Source organism: Pseudonaja textilis, chromosome 1 (assembly GCF_049901715.1).
Source record: "Pseudonaja textilis isolate UNSWEBS1 chromosome 1, rPseTex1.2, whole genome shotgun sequence".
Classification (NCBI taxonomy): Eukaryota; Metazoa; Chordata; class Lepidosauria; order Squamata; family Elapidae; genus Pseudonaja; species Pseudonaja textilis.
The window spans coordinates 36484236-36500268 of NC_141990.1; the positions used below are offsets into that span (position 1 = coordinate 36484236).

The following is a 16033-nucleotide window of genomic DNA, read 5'->3' on the forward strand; positions in this document are numbered from 1 at the left end:
CAGCCTGGTCATCTCCTACAGATCCAAATCATTGGTGTCAGTACATCTGAAATGCACCAGTTCAAAGAAAGCAAGAGTGCACTAGGGTGCACTAATGGCTCCCAATTGCTCACTATTGCAGCCTTCACCAACCTGACAGGCTCCAAATAGAATTATGACTACCAGAATTCCCAACCAGTACAGATACCATTACCTCTGGAGAAAATAAGTTAATGCTATTGTATTTCTTTTTTAAAAATCCAATTTGATATTATAAAGCAGGGGTGTCAGACTCAATTTCATTGAGGACCACATCAGGATTGGGTTTGACCTTGTGGGAGGCTAGGTGGGTATGGCCATGGTGGGGTGACACGGGACCGCATCTCCACAGACATGGTTTTACGAGGGCTATCCACAAAATAGATTACGTTTTCGTCTGTAGCAAGAAGGGGTGGAGCTAGCGTGGCCATCTTTGGTCTGTGCGTCCGCCCCTCAGTCTGCATCTAGTTGTGCTAGTGGGAGGTTCGTATCGTTGCCTATTATTTCACAGCAAACTTTTGAAATGTGTGCTGCAATTGAAAATCCTGCGAGATGAGAGGTGTGATCAATGATAAGGTTTTTGTTTGCAAAAAAACATAAACTGAAATTATTGTGAAACATTGCAAAAACTAAGAAAAGCAATTCAGAACAAGTGTAGAGGAAAGTTAAGCTCAAAAATTTTGTTTTTGCATGACAATGCCTGACCACACACAGCAAATCGCACTTGAAAAGTCCTGAATGCTTTCAAGTGGGAGATTTTTCCTCATCCGCCCTACAGCAAGATCGGGGCTTTTCTCGCGGGATTTTCAATTGCAGCACACATTTCAAACATTTTCTGTGAAATAATGGGCAACGATACGAACCTCACACTAGTACAACTAGATGCAGACTGAGCGGCAGACACACAGACCAAAGATGGCTGCGCTAGCTCCGCCCCTTCTTGCTACAGACGAAAACGTAATCTATTTTGTGGATAGCCCTCGTATAAACCTCTAAAAATAGGGAGGCATATAATACTGTGATTTTTTAAATACTTACTTGATCTACTTGATCACTTTATGAGAGAGAGACCAGATCAAGAAACTGGCTTAGTAGGAAGACTAGAACTGCAAAATTGTTGACATAGGCTACAGTAGCAGAATCCTGCAAGCCTGAAAGGTAAAATATTTTACTTTTCCTTCCTTTTATAACTTTTTGAGACAGCCTTCTGAAGCACTTCAGAGGCCCTGTTTTGGGCCTGGAAGGCCTCCTGGATGGCTGCGGAGGCTCCATTTTGGATCTGGAAGGCCTCCTGGGCAACTCTGGAGGCCCCATTCTGGGCTTGGAAGGCCTCATAGGCCACCCCGGAAGCCAAAAGCAGTTGCACCCGTGCCCCTTTTGCTAGCAGAGGCACCGTGGGCCGGTCCTTTGCTATTTCCAGAACAACCCCATGGGCCAGATCTAAGCACCCCATGGGCCAGATGCAGCCCGCAGGCCTTGAGTTTGACGCTCCTGTTATAAAGCTACTTTGACAGGGCATGCACTTGACACATAAGATTTGATGAATATCAAGCATCACATTTCCTGCTTAATCTTTCTTATGACAATTGACATCACTGTAAAAGGGAAGACCACAATCAAGTTTGCTTGTTTTCCTTTTGCCCTTCTCCCAAACTGGTAGAAAAAAGATCTGAAAAGGGACTTGTATTTTATGTATCTGCTTTATCTAAATTGCTTGGGGGGGAAAAACTCTGATAGTACCTTTTCAACTGATAAGGAAGAATCTTCCTGAGAAAGCAGACATAAGATGTTAAGTAGTCAGAAAAAGTTTTTAATTCCGTAGTTGTTTCCTTGCAAGAAAAAAAAGAAGTTTTAGATATTTAGTACCAAAAGCTTTATACAGGGAGGTATAGTAACAGAATAACAATATTACCAGCACTGTGATGGTGTCTTCTGTGATGTTCTCAAACAAATGCAGAATGCCTTCCTCCAGTGGGCGAATGTAGGATGCATTTTCATGAAGGTACTGTGAGAACTGAATACAAAGAAATCCATTAGCTGGAATATCACAACATCTTAGTTATATTTACCTTCAAGGATTAAGGAGAAAAATTTTGATTTTATACTGCCATTTGGAATAGAGCGAAAGGAGAAGAAAACAATTTTTTAAAGGTATGTGAACAGCTAACCTGCTCAGAAGAAATTAAAAAATTGAAGTTATTTATACAATGAAGGTATTTTAGAAAAAACTTATGTTGAAAGAAAATAATTACAATCCTTTAAATATTTCAGTGACTCACTGTCCTACTACTGTCCTTCAGTAGTAATTTTTAAATGAAAAACTGTGTCCTTCAGTAGCAATTAAAATGTGAACCATTAAACCTTTTGTCGACTCACTGTCGACAAAAGGTTTAATGGTTCACATTTTAATTGCTACTGAAGGACACAGTTTTTCATTTAAAAATTACTACTGAAGGACAGTGCTTAATTCTTCATCAATTACACAGCTTCAATAATTCCTAACTACAAATAGGCAACTCCTACATACACCAGTACCTTTTCCTGATACAGAAAAAAGCAGCTTTGCATAGTTTGATCACTGTTTCATCAAATTCAACATTATTTCTAGTCAAATGGAAGGCACGTTTCTTTCCCTCTTTATAAACTTTTATTGTTCCCTTTTAAATAACACATTTCTAAACAAAGGAAGCTCCAAATGATTCAATAAGAAAATGACAAAACATCTGGAATAAATGCCCTTTTCTGGAGCTCTATTCACTTTCTGTGTAGTCACATCCTTTTTTTTTAAAACAAGTTTTATTGATTTTACAAACAAACAAACAAAACAAAACATCATTAAACATTAAAAACATAAAACCTCTTTCCATTGTAAATCTTTACAAGGCAGGTAACATATTGTTTTATATCACGTACTTATAATTTATCCCATTTCCATATAAACACGTAAATTCCCTTTACCAAATTCCACATTGTTTCTCTTTAATCATTATTCAATCATATTTCCTTTCTAATTTATCTGCTATTCAATCATCACATTTATATTTTCCTCTGGCTTGTTTATAATTATTCTCATCTAGTCTTCCTCCGAGATTTTATTATTTAATTCTTAATTAAACACACACACATAAAACATAGACATAAAAACATAAAACTTTCTTCTAGAAAGTAACTTGGCCCCAGATTACCTCTTTTTGTATGGACTTCAATTGAATTCATGCTCTTCTTATATACCATTACCTATCTTGTTTACCATTCTATATCTATTATATAACTCCTCTCCACTTTTGCCTCATCTTAATTCTGTTTTATATATTTAATCTTGCTTTATATCTTTTGTCCATTTCTCCATTTACATCTGTCTCATTTCCAATTTAAAAAAGAATAGTTTCCCCTGGAATCACTAATCAGAGTATGATGCCTTTCTATCATTCCCCTAAATTAAAATTTAAAATAACACCTAAATCCCAATCAGATTCTGCTTAGTACATTCTACTATTTCAGAAACCAATACTACAATAATAAATCCATAACAGTCAACACATTAATCCATTAAACTCTATATTTAAACTAATATTTTAAACATTCCCTTTAGTATTTTATTAAAACTTAATATCATTCATTATTAAACATTTTAAAGTTATACCTTAATATTTTAGTCTTTTATTAGATCTTAAAAAGTTCTGATTATCTACTTATAATACAAATACCACTATTACAATACTCATGTGTACTTTGCAGAATCCCCCCCTTTTTTTTAAAAAAAACCCATACATTACCCATTATCCCTAAAAAAAATTTTCTTTTCTCCATCTTGTTTTATACCTTTGTAACTTTTTTCCCCCTTTTCCCTTTCCTTCTTCGCCCGCCTAAACTTTTTACCCCCTCCTCTCCAAACCTCTGCCTTCTTGGTTTCCCCTTTCTGTTGCATTCCTCTTTCCTTTTGCTTTCTAGCATTCTGTTGTTTTGCATCTTCTTTTTCTCTTTCATAAATATTTTTTTATTTCTTAAGTCCTTCCTTTTCGCTCCTCTCTTTCTCCTTTCTTTCTTAGTCACACCGTTTAGTTCATTAAAAATGGCTTCTTCTTCCTCGGCTTCTTCCAGCTGTTGTTTAATTTGCTGACACATGACAAGCGCCATATCTAGGAAACAAAGGGCTTCTCCCATAACATCTTTGCCTTCTTTCCTTATTTTTAAATATTGTTTTTTTAGTTCATCAAGAGATAGAGCCATTTTGAACTGTTTCTTCTTCTCTTTCTGTATCCTCTTATTATTATTAAGCCAATCAGTTATTTCCAAACTTAAAACAGTTCCCAAAAGTCCCAAAATCCCGCAGTCATCAAACAGTCCAGGCAGAGTACAAGCTTCTTCTTTTTACAATTTCTCTTCTAGGGGTGAAGTCAAATTAGGGAAAGTAAAAACGTCCAATCTGTGCTTTAAATCTTTTTTAGAATTAATTTCTATTCTCTTTATCTTCAAGGCATCTCCTCCAGCAAAGTCTTAGAGTAAAAAAAATTTTTTCCCAAGCCTCTCCCTTCCCATTTATAACAAAGGAGTTTAGGTTTTACCTTCTATCAAAAGGCTGGTTTCCCTTGTCCATTTGTTAATTCCATAAGGGAGGGAGAGTAACTTCCCCTTTTCGTCACTTTTCTTCGCAGCTGAAAACATCAATCGGGAACATTGTAGCGTCCAAGCCAATACTTTCCCAGGTGTTAAATATGTCCTTAAGGTCCCAGTTCGACCAAGAAAAAACTTTCGTTTTAAAACTCCTTCTTCTTCCTCCTGCACATTCTTTATCCATAAAGACCGCCGCTCCACCGTCTTGAGAGAAGGGGGTTATTGCCGGCTGGGGGGGGGTTGCGATACCCCTCAACCCCTGTCCGGATCCCCCCTTTCTTCAGCTGCCCCAACAGGGCAGCCTTAGCCTCCAAATCCATCAGGATCGGAGGCACCAAGGCGGCTAGCACAGCAGGGATCGCAGAGAAAGCAAATCCCTGCTGTCACCGAAGCCGACAAACCGGAAGTGTCTGTAGTCACATCCTTAAGTGAGCATCTTTTAGCATTCCATCAACCACAGTATCCTCAGTTATCACCCACCAAATTGACTATTTTAGAGCAAAATAGTGGTTATATTTATTTTTAACTCACAAGGCTAACAAACTGTCCAAGAACCTCTTACAGTAAATTTATAACAAAATAGTAAGGTAGTATGCTATTTAAAAGTACAAGTGCAGGGAAAACTCAGAAATAAAATTCAAAAAACAGAAACCCTAAATCAAAAGATCCTATACCAAAATATTATTAGAGTTTCCTGAAGAAGCCAGTTGTAGGAGAAAATCTCAAAAGCCAGGTTTGCATTGGGGCGGGTGGATATGTGTGTATGTGTATGTATGTGTTATCACCACCAGAAAGGAAGCTTTCTTCAGTTGCCTCCCTCAAAAGAGGGGAGGGGGAGGAAAAAGGCTGCAGTTATGATTGCATTGAATAGATAACTTGATAGCTACAGTATGTATGTATGTATGTATGTATATATATATATATATATATATATATATATATATATATATATATATATATATATATGTATATACGTGTGTGTGTGTGTGTGTGTGTGTGTGTATATATATATATATATACATATATATACATATATACATATACATATATATATATATATATATATATATATATATATATATATATATATATAAAACTTACAGTTCAGAGACACTGAACAAGAAGCTATCTTACATCAAGTCAAATTACTGATCCATTGGCCAAGTATAGTATATAGTAGCTAGGAACAACTTTTTTAGAACTTAAGCAGTTTTCCCTACCATGTGCTTCTTCTTTTCATTTGAAGATGCAATATAATCTGGAATCGTCAAATTAGAAATAAAGTTATCCTAACGAGAGACTAGAACAACATACCTAACCCAATTCTGCATACTGAAGTTTTCACAAATGCAAAAATTATTTGAACAGTTCTACTGTGCTTGTCAAGCTATAGAATGCTTAGAAGTAGCATGTTGTTATCTGTTCATTATATTTAATGGTATACAATTCCCCCAATAATAGTACCTTCTGATTTAAGGGTGAAATGGTATCTGTGGCAGAATCAATTGGGAAAATCTGAATTCGCTGCTCGGTGTAGGTGTGGAAATTAAGGAGAGCTGTCACTAAATCCTGGATAAAGGCCAGAGCTTGACCAGCAAGATCACGAAGTTTCAACTGTAAAAGTATAGAGAACCAAGATACAACTTTAAAAGAACTTTTATCTAACAGTGTTCCCAACTGAAATATAGAAATGCCAGGATGATATTTAAAAGGCCAGATATGCAAAAGCTCAGGAGCACACATTGGCATTTCAAATTAGACATGGAGTTAAATGTTAGAGGCACACAAGCAAAAAGCAGATCATATAAGTGACTTTGCTCTTCTACCCTACCCTTCTGAAGATACTTTCCACGTTAGAATAGTGTTACATAAGTTTTCACTGCAAAGGAATGGAGTTGTTCCCAAATGAGGTGGAACCACAGCTGACACAAGAGCTTACAATTGATTTCAGACTATTGTCTTACAACACTACACTCAATATCATATCTGCAAGATACAGTATTTATTTATTCTTCAATTATTCTTCAACAACATCTAGCTAACCTTGATCTCAAAAATATAAGTAGCATGGACCTGATTAATACTTTGTTAAGAGATCATAAAAAAAAAACAGAGATGTAGGATAGACTGAAAGTTGGGAAAAAAAACAGTCAAGATTAATGCAAATCACCAGAAATTGAGTTCTGCTCAAGAACTTTCTATCTTTTCATGAAAATAGAGATCAATCTCATAAACTAAAGTTCAAAATGCGGGAATAAATTCTTGCATTAAGTGCTCCTGTCCTGCAGCTGTCCTGCTTCCCAAAATCAATTTCTTCATTTCTCATTTAAAAGGAATCAAGCAGTTTCCGGTCTCTCTTTAAAAAAAAAAACATTTCTACTATACTAGATATTACTCAGAGTCTGAAATCATTTAAACATACTTCAGCACTGATTCACAAATGCCAAAGAAATCCACATTTCTTAATTTAAGCACTCTTAATTGTATTACTCACTTGCCTGCGTCGATTATGTAATGGCACGTTCAGAGCATTATACTGGCTAGATCCTACAAAATAATCAATTCACAGTATTAGACAGATCAAGTATACTTCCTCTGGCCATCTTTTTAAAACTTTTTTAGTTCATAAGTCATCCAAGAATAGTGTCTTTACAACCTGTACCAATAACCATATTTTAAAATAAAAATAAAAAAAGTATATAAATACGTGTAAAAATTATATTAAATCAGAATAAGGAAACAGCTTTTCAATTTTCTACAATTTTTTTCCTTTATTCAACTGCAAATGCAATCAATTCAATTCAATACCTACTTGTATCATTGAAAGGTACTTTTTCACTTATAATCCGTAAAGACTCATCCAATCTGCTACTCAGGTCTCTATGAAGATGCTGTAGCTGCCGCTGGCTAATAGACAAAAATAAGACAATCATTTTATTTTTTGTTCCTTTTCTTAAAAAAAAACACCTGATAAACAAAACAAAAAAGTATACCCCCAATATTACAATTCATCAAGAAAACTTTTTATTAATATACTACTAATTAGTACTATAATATTAGTATGGCCCCATTGGAGCCCGGATTAGAGGAGGAGGAGTTGGAACTGGGACCGTCTGACAGGGATGGCGCATCACCCTTGGCATGTTTGGAGAAGCCAGGGCTGTCCAAGGCTTCTCAGGCATGGTGGGAAGCGGTCAACCAGATGGAGAGCTGCCTGTCCTCAGAGACAGAGAAGGATTGCGTGCTGACAGGCAGTGGTGCTGCTGATAGATAGCAGATCCCCTCTGATGAGGAACAACTGCCTCTCTCAATAAATCCAAGGGCATGGAGAACAAAGATAGAACAGGGCATACAGTCACCCAGCCCAAAAATCTTACATCTTACAGTAAGGCAGTAACAGTAAAAGGCATATATACAAATTTTTAAAACTAACCTCTATATATAATTAGGTATGCATTTAAGTTTAATGCTGGTGCTTGATGATCAAGATGATAATAAACAGTAATTTAATTAAAAACAACTTTCTCTAGGGAGACATTAATAGTATTTAATCTACAATATCAAAAGCATACCACTCTTCTGTTCGACCTCTGCAATCCTTGGCTTCCTTCTCTAGGCTTTGAGATTTGATCTAAAAGAAAAGGCAGAAGAAACATCAGAATTATCATTATGTATTTGCACAATTAATTCTATTCCAAGATCAGAAATTAGCATTAAAGAGCACTATATTTAAAAAAAACTAAACTTATCAACAACTATTTTTTAGGAAATTAGACAACTGAAAATGTTAGAGAATGAGAGAAATGAAGGAGCAAAATAGCTGTATGCAGGGATGCAAGGTTAATTCTGGTTCTACCTTAAATTTAAAGCATACAATTCTCAAACTGCCACTGCTTGAATCATTTAAGTCTCAAAAGTGCAGAGTTCTACAACAGGGAAGTTATAGCTTTAAACTTACTTCTAACTTGGCTTTATCATTTTGCAGCTTTTCTATTGTATCCATGTACTTCCTAGTAAGGCCATCCACCACAGCTTGATGCTGTGCAGTCTCCATCTCTAAAACATCAAGTCTGCTTCTCAGCTCACCTTCTAAGCGCTTATGTTGCTCATCTGCCTCAAAGAACTGAAATGAGAAGGGCAGAAAAGTTATCACAGTTGGTATTAAACTCCATCAATAGCTGCCAAGATAGAGAAATTGTATAATAATAATAAATGTTGGAAATGCCATGAAACAGGAAGAATAGTTTAGTATATATAGTACATATGTTTAAAAAAAGAAAGAAATATGCAGCACTATCCAAATCAAATCTGAAATGAAACCACAATTGTTCTTACTAGACATAATTCCAAATCATATTAAGAGAAATTGTAATTTGCCTATTTAGTATTTCTCAGAAGTTATATGTTTCTAAGATGTCCTGTTACTTCTACCAGTAGTTCTCAGTTAAGACCCAGAACAACTGGGCCCAGAATTTCCATTGCTAAGTGACATGGTTTTAAAGTGCAACATCATGTGACCATGCTGCTTAGCAACAGCAATTCTGGCACTTCTGATTGGCATTGTTAAACAAAACCCGCAACATTATTAAGTGCAATGGCATGTGGTCGCCATCTGCAGCCTCCTGTCTTCATTCCCATTGATTTTGCTTGTCAGCAGCCAGCAGTGAAGGCTACTAATAATGATCCATGGGATGCTGTGATGTCAGAACTGTAAGCTAGTTACCGAACCTCTAGATTGTGATTATGTGACTATGACCATCATAACTGCAAGCCAGTTGCCAGGCACCCAAATCACAATCTCATGACTTCAGGGACACTGCAACGACTGAAACATCAAGGACTGGTCATAAGTACCATTCATTCAGTGCCATCACAGCTATCATAGATTGCTGAACAAATGGTTAAATGAGGGTCACCTGTACTGACACAAGCCAACTCATTTCATAGCACAGTTACAGAACTGAATCAACTGGTTATTGTTGCCTAAACTGTCCTTATGTTATATTCAGGTTCTTGTTCTAACTGCTTTATTTTAAGAATGGAGAAACCCTAACCCACAAGCCTAATCAAGCTTTCAAGACCATTTGTCCAGCTTACGGGTCAAGGTTTTTATTTAATTTATATGCAGCCCACCTTGCTGACACATAAGTCAATTGAGATCCCTTTTTTATCATCCAAATCTGTTTATTTCAGAAAGATGGCCCCAAATACATACTTCATGGGCCTTTACTAAAATCAACAAGAAGATAAATTTGGAGTTTGGCCCCCACCTACAATAACATTACTCAGACCAGGAGAGAGTGACTGCGGAGGGATACAACTTTTTCACCCAACTGTGCCCCATTCTTTCCTTACTAATTTCTGTCAAGAATATAAGTGTTTGGATGATGTATTAAACAAAGTTACCAACCTGAATGTGTAACCTCTCATTTTCTTCTATCTTTTTTTGAAGATCTTCACCAAAGACGTTTTTCTGTTCTTGACTCAACTGAGTTACAGAGTCACCACTTTTCTAATCAAAACAAAATATGCTCGTTTTCTGAAGGCATTTTTCATATCATTAATTGTGGATTTTTACAATAAAATAATTAGTTAGGTAAGAATTCTAACATGGGAGAATTCTTAACTATTTGTATTACTACATTTATAGAATATGCTAGAAAACTAGCTTGCTACCTACCTTGTTCTTCTTGCCTTTATATTCACTTAATGCAAGTTCATCTTGAAGGAGCTCTACTCTCTTGGCCAACTGCTGATTTCGAAAAGTCAAACTATCCATTTCCTGTTGCAGCTTCCTGAGTGATTGGTCTTTCATTTTCATTTGTTCCTGTATTAAAATTGAATGTTTCATCACACTGAGTTCTAGCACAGATTGATTTTAACAATTCCTTGTCACATCCAAAGTCTTCTAAAGACCATTGAGAATCATGGTGTTTTATCTAAGATTACTAAAACTAGTTAAGTGATATACTCATCATTTCTGTATGGAAGTAAAGTATTGAAATAATGTTTATTTAATAGATATAAAATATGTTTATTGCATTGAGAGGCTTCCTTTCTTCTTTAAAAGCTCAATGTAACTTATATGGGAGTGTCTCTCTAATGTCTCCATAACAACAATTCTATGAGGCAGATTGAAATAAAAGAGCCTGACTGGCCAAAGCTTATTCCATACATTCTTCAGTCAAATATGGATTTGAATCTGGGAGTTCTTGCTTAAGGTTAATACATACTACACTGACACTCTTACTACTGATACTTTGGTGGGAGTTTTAAAAAATAAACTTTCAATAGGTTTCATGTATCAATTCAAAACAAACTTAAGATCAACAAATGAAAACAATGCTTCTATATGGAGATTTAAGAGAAAATTGTTTTGCCTGCTGTCAATTCTGTGATAGACCTTCAAAAAATCAAAATATGATTTTTGCCTTTCCCAAAGTAAACTGCAGCAATTCTCCCACAGGGATTAGCTTTCACTATAAACCCAATTCTACTACAAGCAATCAAGAGGTCTTACACAAAAGAAGTGGTGACAGATTTCACCAAGATTAAACTAAAAATCTCTGTGATACAATTTACTTTTAAGCTGAAATAATATTTCACACATTATACTGGTACATCAGCTAACTCAGAATCATAGCAGACAATGGCCAGCCCTATTGAGAAATGTTCTTTTTAATCAAGCTATTCAGTATTTTTAAGCTATACCTTTAGAGCTGCTGAGTTTGCCTGCTCATCCATTACACCCTTTTTCAATACTTGATTCTGAGCACGAAGCTGCAAAACACAGAGAGAAATGATTAACTCAGCTATGAAGCAATATGGTCTTTGACATCCTTTAGGAAAATATTAATTAAACACTTTTAATAAAATACAGATACCAAGAAAGAAAGAAAAATTCCAAAACAAATTTAAGCTTTGGAAAGTTTAATTAACAATATAAATGTTTCACAGCCAAGGTGAAACAGCACTTCTGCACAAACATAATTTAGGCCCGTAAAATTGTATGCCTACAGCTAAAACAAAAATTTGAAAATTATCTCTATGGGGAATTGAACAGAATTGGTCCAAAGAGGGTCTCAGTAAGCAAGCAATGTTGAAGTAAAAGGATTCCAAGCAGAGTTCTTGAAATAGAACCCAAAGAACAATGATTAATCAATATGAGCACATACATTCTTTTACTATTTTATTTATAGCCCACTTTTATTTTTTACAACTTAAGGTGGTTAAAGTATTACCTTCTATTCCACCACCACCCCCAAAATCACCATGTGAGGTGGGTTGAGCTGAGAGAAACTATGACTGGCACAGAGTCACCAACCAGCTTTCCAGAGGACCAAAACTTACAGTTTCACCAACTTCTGCTCCAGTATCTTAATCACTACACCAAGTGAGCTCACAATATAAGAGACTGGATAAAAAAATCTGTTTTTTAAAAAATTCACATATTAACATTAGTGTTGTGCCCTCAATAAAATGCTACATCTCTTTATCATTTTAACCCCAGTTGCTGGCTCTTTTTTACAATACAGTATTAACAATCTTCAAACCTTTCTTTCCCAATTCTCCTCATGTGAACAGGTTATTTATAGGATCCCAACCTTCCCTAAACCGGAATGAAGGTGGGATGAAGGAGCTGAGGACAGAAAGGCTGAAGCAGATAAAGGAAATCCTCAGGCTAGACTCTTTCACACCAGTTGCTCCCTGAATTGATTTAAATATCAGGGCGTGAATGAATGCAAACGAATTCGGTGAAGAGCTGCGTTTCCCTCCTTCATTGAAACAAGGAGACAAAAGATATGCCAGCTCAACATTTCAAACAGAAGAATGGCATCAAGTCTTTCTTGATACCTAGAAAAGATAGGAGGGGACACATTATGGGGTCTGAAACCACTGGCGGCGGGTCGGCACTTTTCAGGGTCTCTGTACTTGGGGGAGTTGGCACGTGCCAGTACCTTGGAATATTCCTGCGCTAGTTTCTGGTACTTCCCTTGCAGCTCGGTCGCTGCCGCCATGACCGCCCCAGTGTACGAGAAGCCGCTACCCGGAAAGCGACCCTCCGCCTGCTCCAACCATTGTAGGAGACGTACTTCCGGGTGTGGGCGGAGCGAACGTCAAGCATCGCCCACTCTGACCCCGCCTAGTTCAGCTCGGCTGTCCACCATCTTGAGCAGTTCTTCGTTCGGGAGCCGATGTGACTAAAGCGCGAAGGGGCGGAAATCGAAAATGGCCCCACCCCGTTTTCTCTGGAAAGGAAAACGGAACGACAGGAGGAAGGTGGGGAGGGGTGGAAATGGGCGAATGCGGGCTAGCTGTTCGTTACAATGGCGGTAGAAGGAGCGTTTTGTGTTTGTGTGTGAGTGTGATTCCTGTTTTGGCCAGTTTCGAGACGGTTCCCTGCAGTTCAGTCTAGTATTTTCGTGGCAGCCGCCGTTTTTCCCCCCTTTCAAACAACAACAAACGGCTTACGTTCTTGTCTTTAATTAACATAAATGGAAATATTAATATTTTTTTTAATTGTTAAAAGCCACTCGTTTTAAAATGTATAACTCTTGGTGATGAACGTAAGTAATCAGAATAAATCAATGCAGGGAAAGGAAACCGAAGCTAATCTAAGAGATCTGTAGGGGGCGTGCATAAGCGCACCAACGTGCCTACCGTCCCTGTCCTATTGTTCCTTTTATTTTTCTTATATGCATCCATGTATTCATAACTATGTTTTTACTAATACCTATTATCTTGTAAGCAATTGACAAATAAAAATAAATAAAATAAATAAGTGTTGCAATAGTAACGTATATTGTGGCTCCCCTGACATCCTAGTTCTAATGCCTGGGGGAAGATCTGGGCTTTAGTAGCTTTCCAGAAGTACAAGAAAATTGAAACCACCCAAATCTCAGGCAGAGCCTGTTCAATAGGGAAGTTGCTTTGACAAAGAAGATACATCGTTCTCCCTTCAAGATGGCAATATTTGAGAGAGGGATCTTGGAGCATGCCTCCCTCCCCCCAAAAATCTGGTGGAATAGGCAGAAACTGACCATACTGTTTGATGGTCCCACAAGTAAATTGGCACGTGCCATGTAAGGATGTGAAAGTAATAACTAGTACCTTAGGTTGAAGCTGAAAATATACAGGAAACCAATGCAACTTGTGCAACCATGGTGTTGCGTTGGCACACTTTGGAGCACCCAAAATGGTAATATGGGTACTGCTGCTTTCTGCATCCGTGAAGTCTCTTGAGTGCTCTTCAAGGGCAGCCACATGTAGAGCATGTTACAGTAATCCAACTGAGAAATGACTAAGGTTGAGTCCAAGAACTGGCACAACTGACGCACAAGATGAACAACGCAAAGACTCCCTTAAACTGCAGCTGTGAATGCGTTCAGCAGTGAGTTTAAGAGGACCCCAGATTGTACACCAACTCTATCTAGTGCAGTGCTATCCCATGTAGTGTGTAGAATTAAACTGAAAGCCATTTGCTATTGTCAAGATTGAACTACAACCAATTATTTCCCCATCCAGAAGAACTTGTGAAGTGAGGGGTGGAAATATAAAGCAATGTATCAGCATATTGATGGCATTTTACCCAAAGCTAACGTAATGCATTTTATCCAACGCCCATAAGTTTCATATAGTTCAGGCCTGCGCAATTTGTAGAGGAGAAAGGGCCACATTGATAATTAAAAATCATTGCAGGTTGGTTTTCCAATCAGCTGTTTGGCTCCTAGAAAGTGTCAGCAGCACTGTAGTAGGCAACAGTGGTGAGACCTGAAGATGTTAGAGATGCTTGGCAACTCATCTTCAAGGGCAGTGTCTGCAGTGGAATTTATTGATTTCCTTAAAACCACCAATGGGTCACAAATGACTGCTTGATGGGGTATATATGTAGGTACTAATGGGGTACTTATGTAAATACTAAATAGGAATCTAAGGCTTATTGCATCAAAATCTGCAGAGAAATAAAAAAGAGATTGTTCAAGAGTTTCCTCAGAAACTTCAACCATAATTATAAAGGTTTGCCATCAAAAATAATAATATGCTATGTGATAATGTAATTACCATATCTTCTCCATCACAATTATTGCATCAGCAGAATATCCCATCAGTATTTTTAGGAGTTTCACCCTCTCTCGTGGGAGGCAAGAAGCAAGAGAATCTTTGTGCCAGACTCTTTAAATCTTGGAATAGGATTTTGCAGCTAAAACTACTCAGATTTGTTCTGGCTAGTCATCATGTAGTTGGGTTCAGAAGACCAATTGATCTTGTGATTTTTTTCAGGGTTCATTTCAGCTTGTTGAATCCAAGAAATAGATAGGATGATATGTCATGTGTGGGTTACATTCCTGTCCTATCTGGCTCCTTCAGAAGCATGGGAGGTACAACATAAATAATGGAAAGTTATTATGTGTGCCCACTTGAAGAAGCCAGAGGTACACCACTTCCTGAGGCAATCCCTGTTGTAGCCAGTGTAGACAGTTTCCAACTTTACCTTTTTTAGGGAAGTTCGTTGAAAGAGAACCACAAATACAGAGCACATTGGATGAAGCAAATAGATTCTTTCCAATTGGAATCCAGGTATGAGAAGAACTAACTTGGTTGCTCTGGTTTATGATCTTCATTGTGATATTCAGCTACAATGAGTGGACAACATAAGTTATTAAGGGTGGAAAAGAGATTGTCCAGAAAGAAAAAAGAAAGCAAGCTAAAGTCAAGAAATATATGGATGACTTTTGACCTTAACAGATAATTACAATCTTATCCCTTCTTGCTCTTAGATGTTATGTAAATCCCTTCAGCCTATTATTTAATCCACATCTTGCTTAATTTTAAAAATATAATCTTTTTTATTTTTCTTGTCAGCAAATATAAGGTTTCAGTCTTTCTGAAAAGTTATTGTTACTTTTTTTCTCCAACTAAACAGTTACAATTTTGTTATTTCTGCAAATTCTGACATTTTCACAATCCATTCTTCCACTGGGAGTTTCAGTATTGTTCCATTGTTGTACATAACAATAGGCTTGCTGCAGTTACTATATACAAGATCAATCTACCACAACTCTTTTCAACTCTTTTCTAATTCATTTTCCACAAGTCCCAACAAAAATAATTCTGATTTCTTTATAATATTAATCTTTAAAATGCTTTGCTTTAAAATGCTTTATTGTATGGATTTGTATCAAAAATTTCTTTGCATTCTCAGAAGGACACAATGGTGTGCTGAACAGCAACGTTGAGCTGAGCTTTCACAATATTAAAATGCAAAACAACAATAAATTAAGAATTCTAAATATACATCATACATTCCTTACAATGTCTATAAAAAGAGATAAAATTAAGGCAAGAGCCTGATCACCTTTATATTAAAGCCCATTGGGGAGCCTTTGAAAAAATGTTTTTC

General features: G+C 36.8%; 1 protein-coding gene across 1 annotated transcript in view; it reads right to left on the reverse strand.

The window, feature by feature from the left end:
• PPP1R21 (protein phosphatase 1 regulatory subunit 21) overlaps positions 1-12830 on the reverse strand; it is a 30232-nt gene extending 17402 nt beyond the window's left edge. Inside the window, exons 1-11 of the mRNA XM_026696004.2 lie at positions 12591-12830; positions 11344-11412; positions 10313-10459; positions 10043-10144; positions 8591-8755; positions 8205-8263; positions 7445-7539; positions 7127-7179; positions 6097-6246; positions 1931-2032; positions 1759-1847 (exon numbers count right to left, since the gene is read on the reverse strand). Of these exons, the coding sequence (XP_026551789.1) occupies positions 1759-1847; positions 1931-2032; positions 6097-6246; positions 7127-7179; positions 7445-7539; positions 8205-8263; positions 8591-8755; positions 10043-10144; positions 10313-10459; positions 11344-11412; positions 12591-12650 (1091 nt within the window). The 5' untranslated portion in view covers positions 12651-12830. The remainder of the gene's footprint in view (positions 1-1758; positions 1848-1930; positions 2033-6096; positions 6247-7126; positions 7180-7444; positions 7540-8204; positions 8264-8590; positions 8756-10042; positions 10145-10312; positions 10460-11343; positions 11413-12590) is intronic.
• Positions 12831-16033: the final 3203 nt, after the last annotated feature.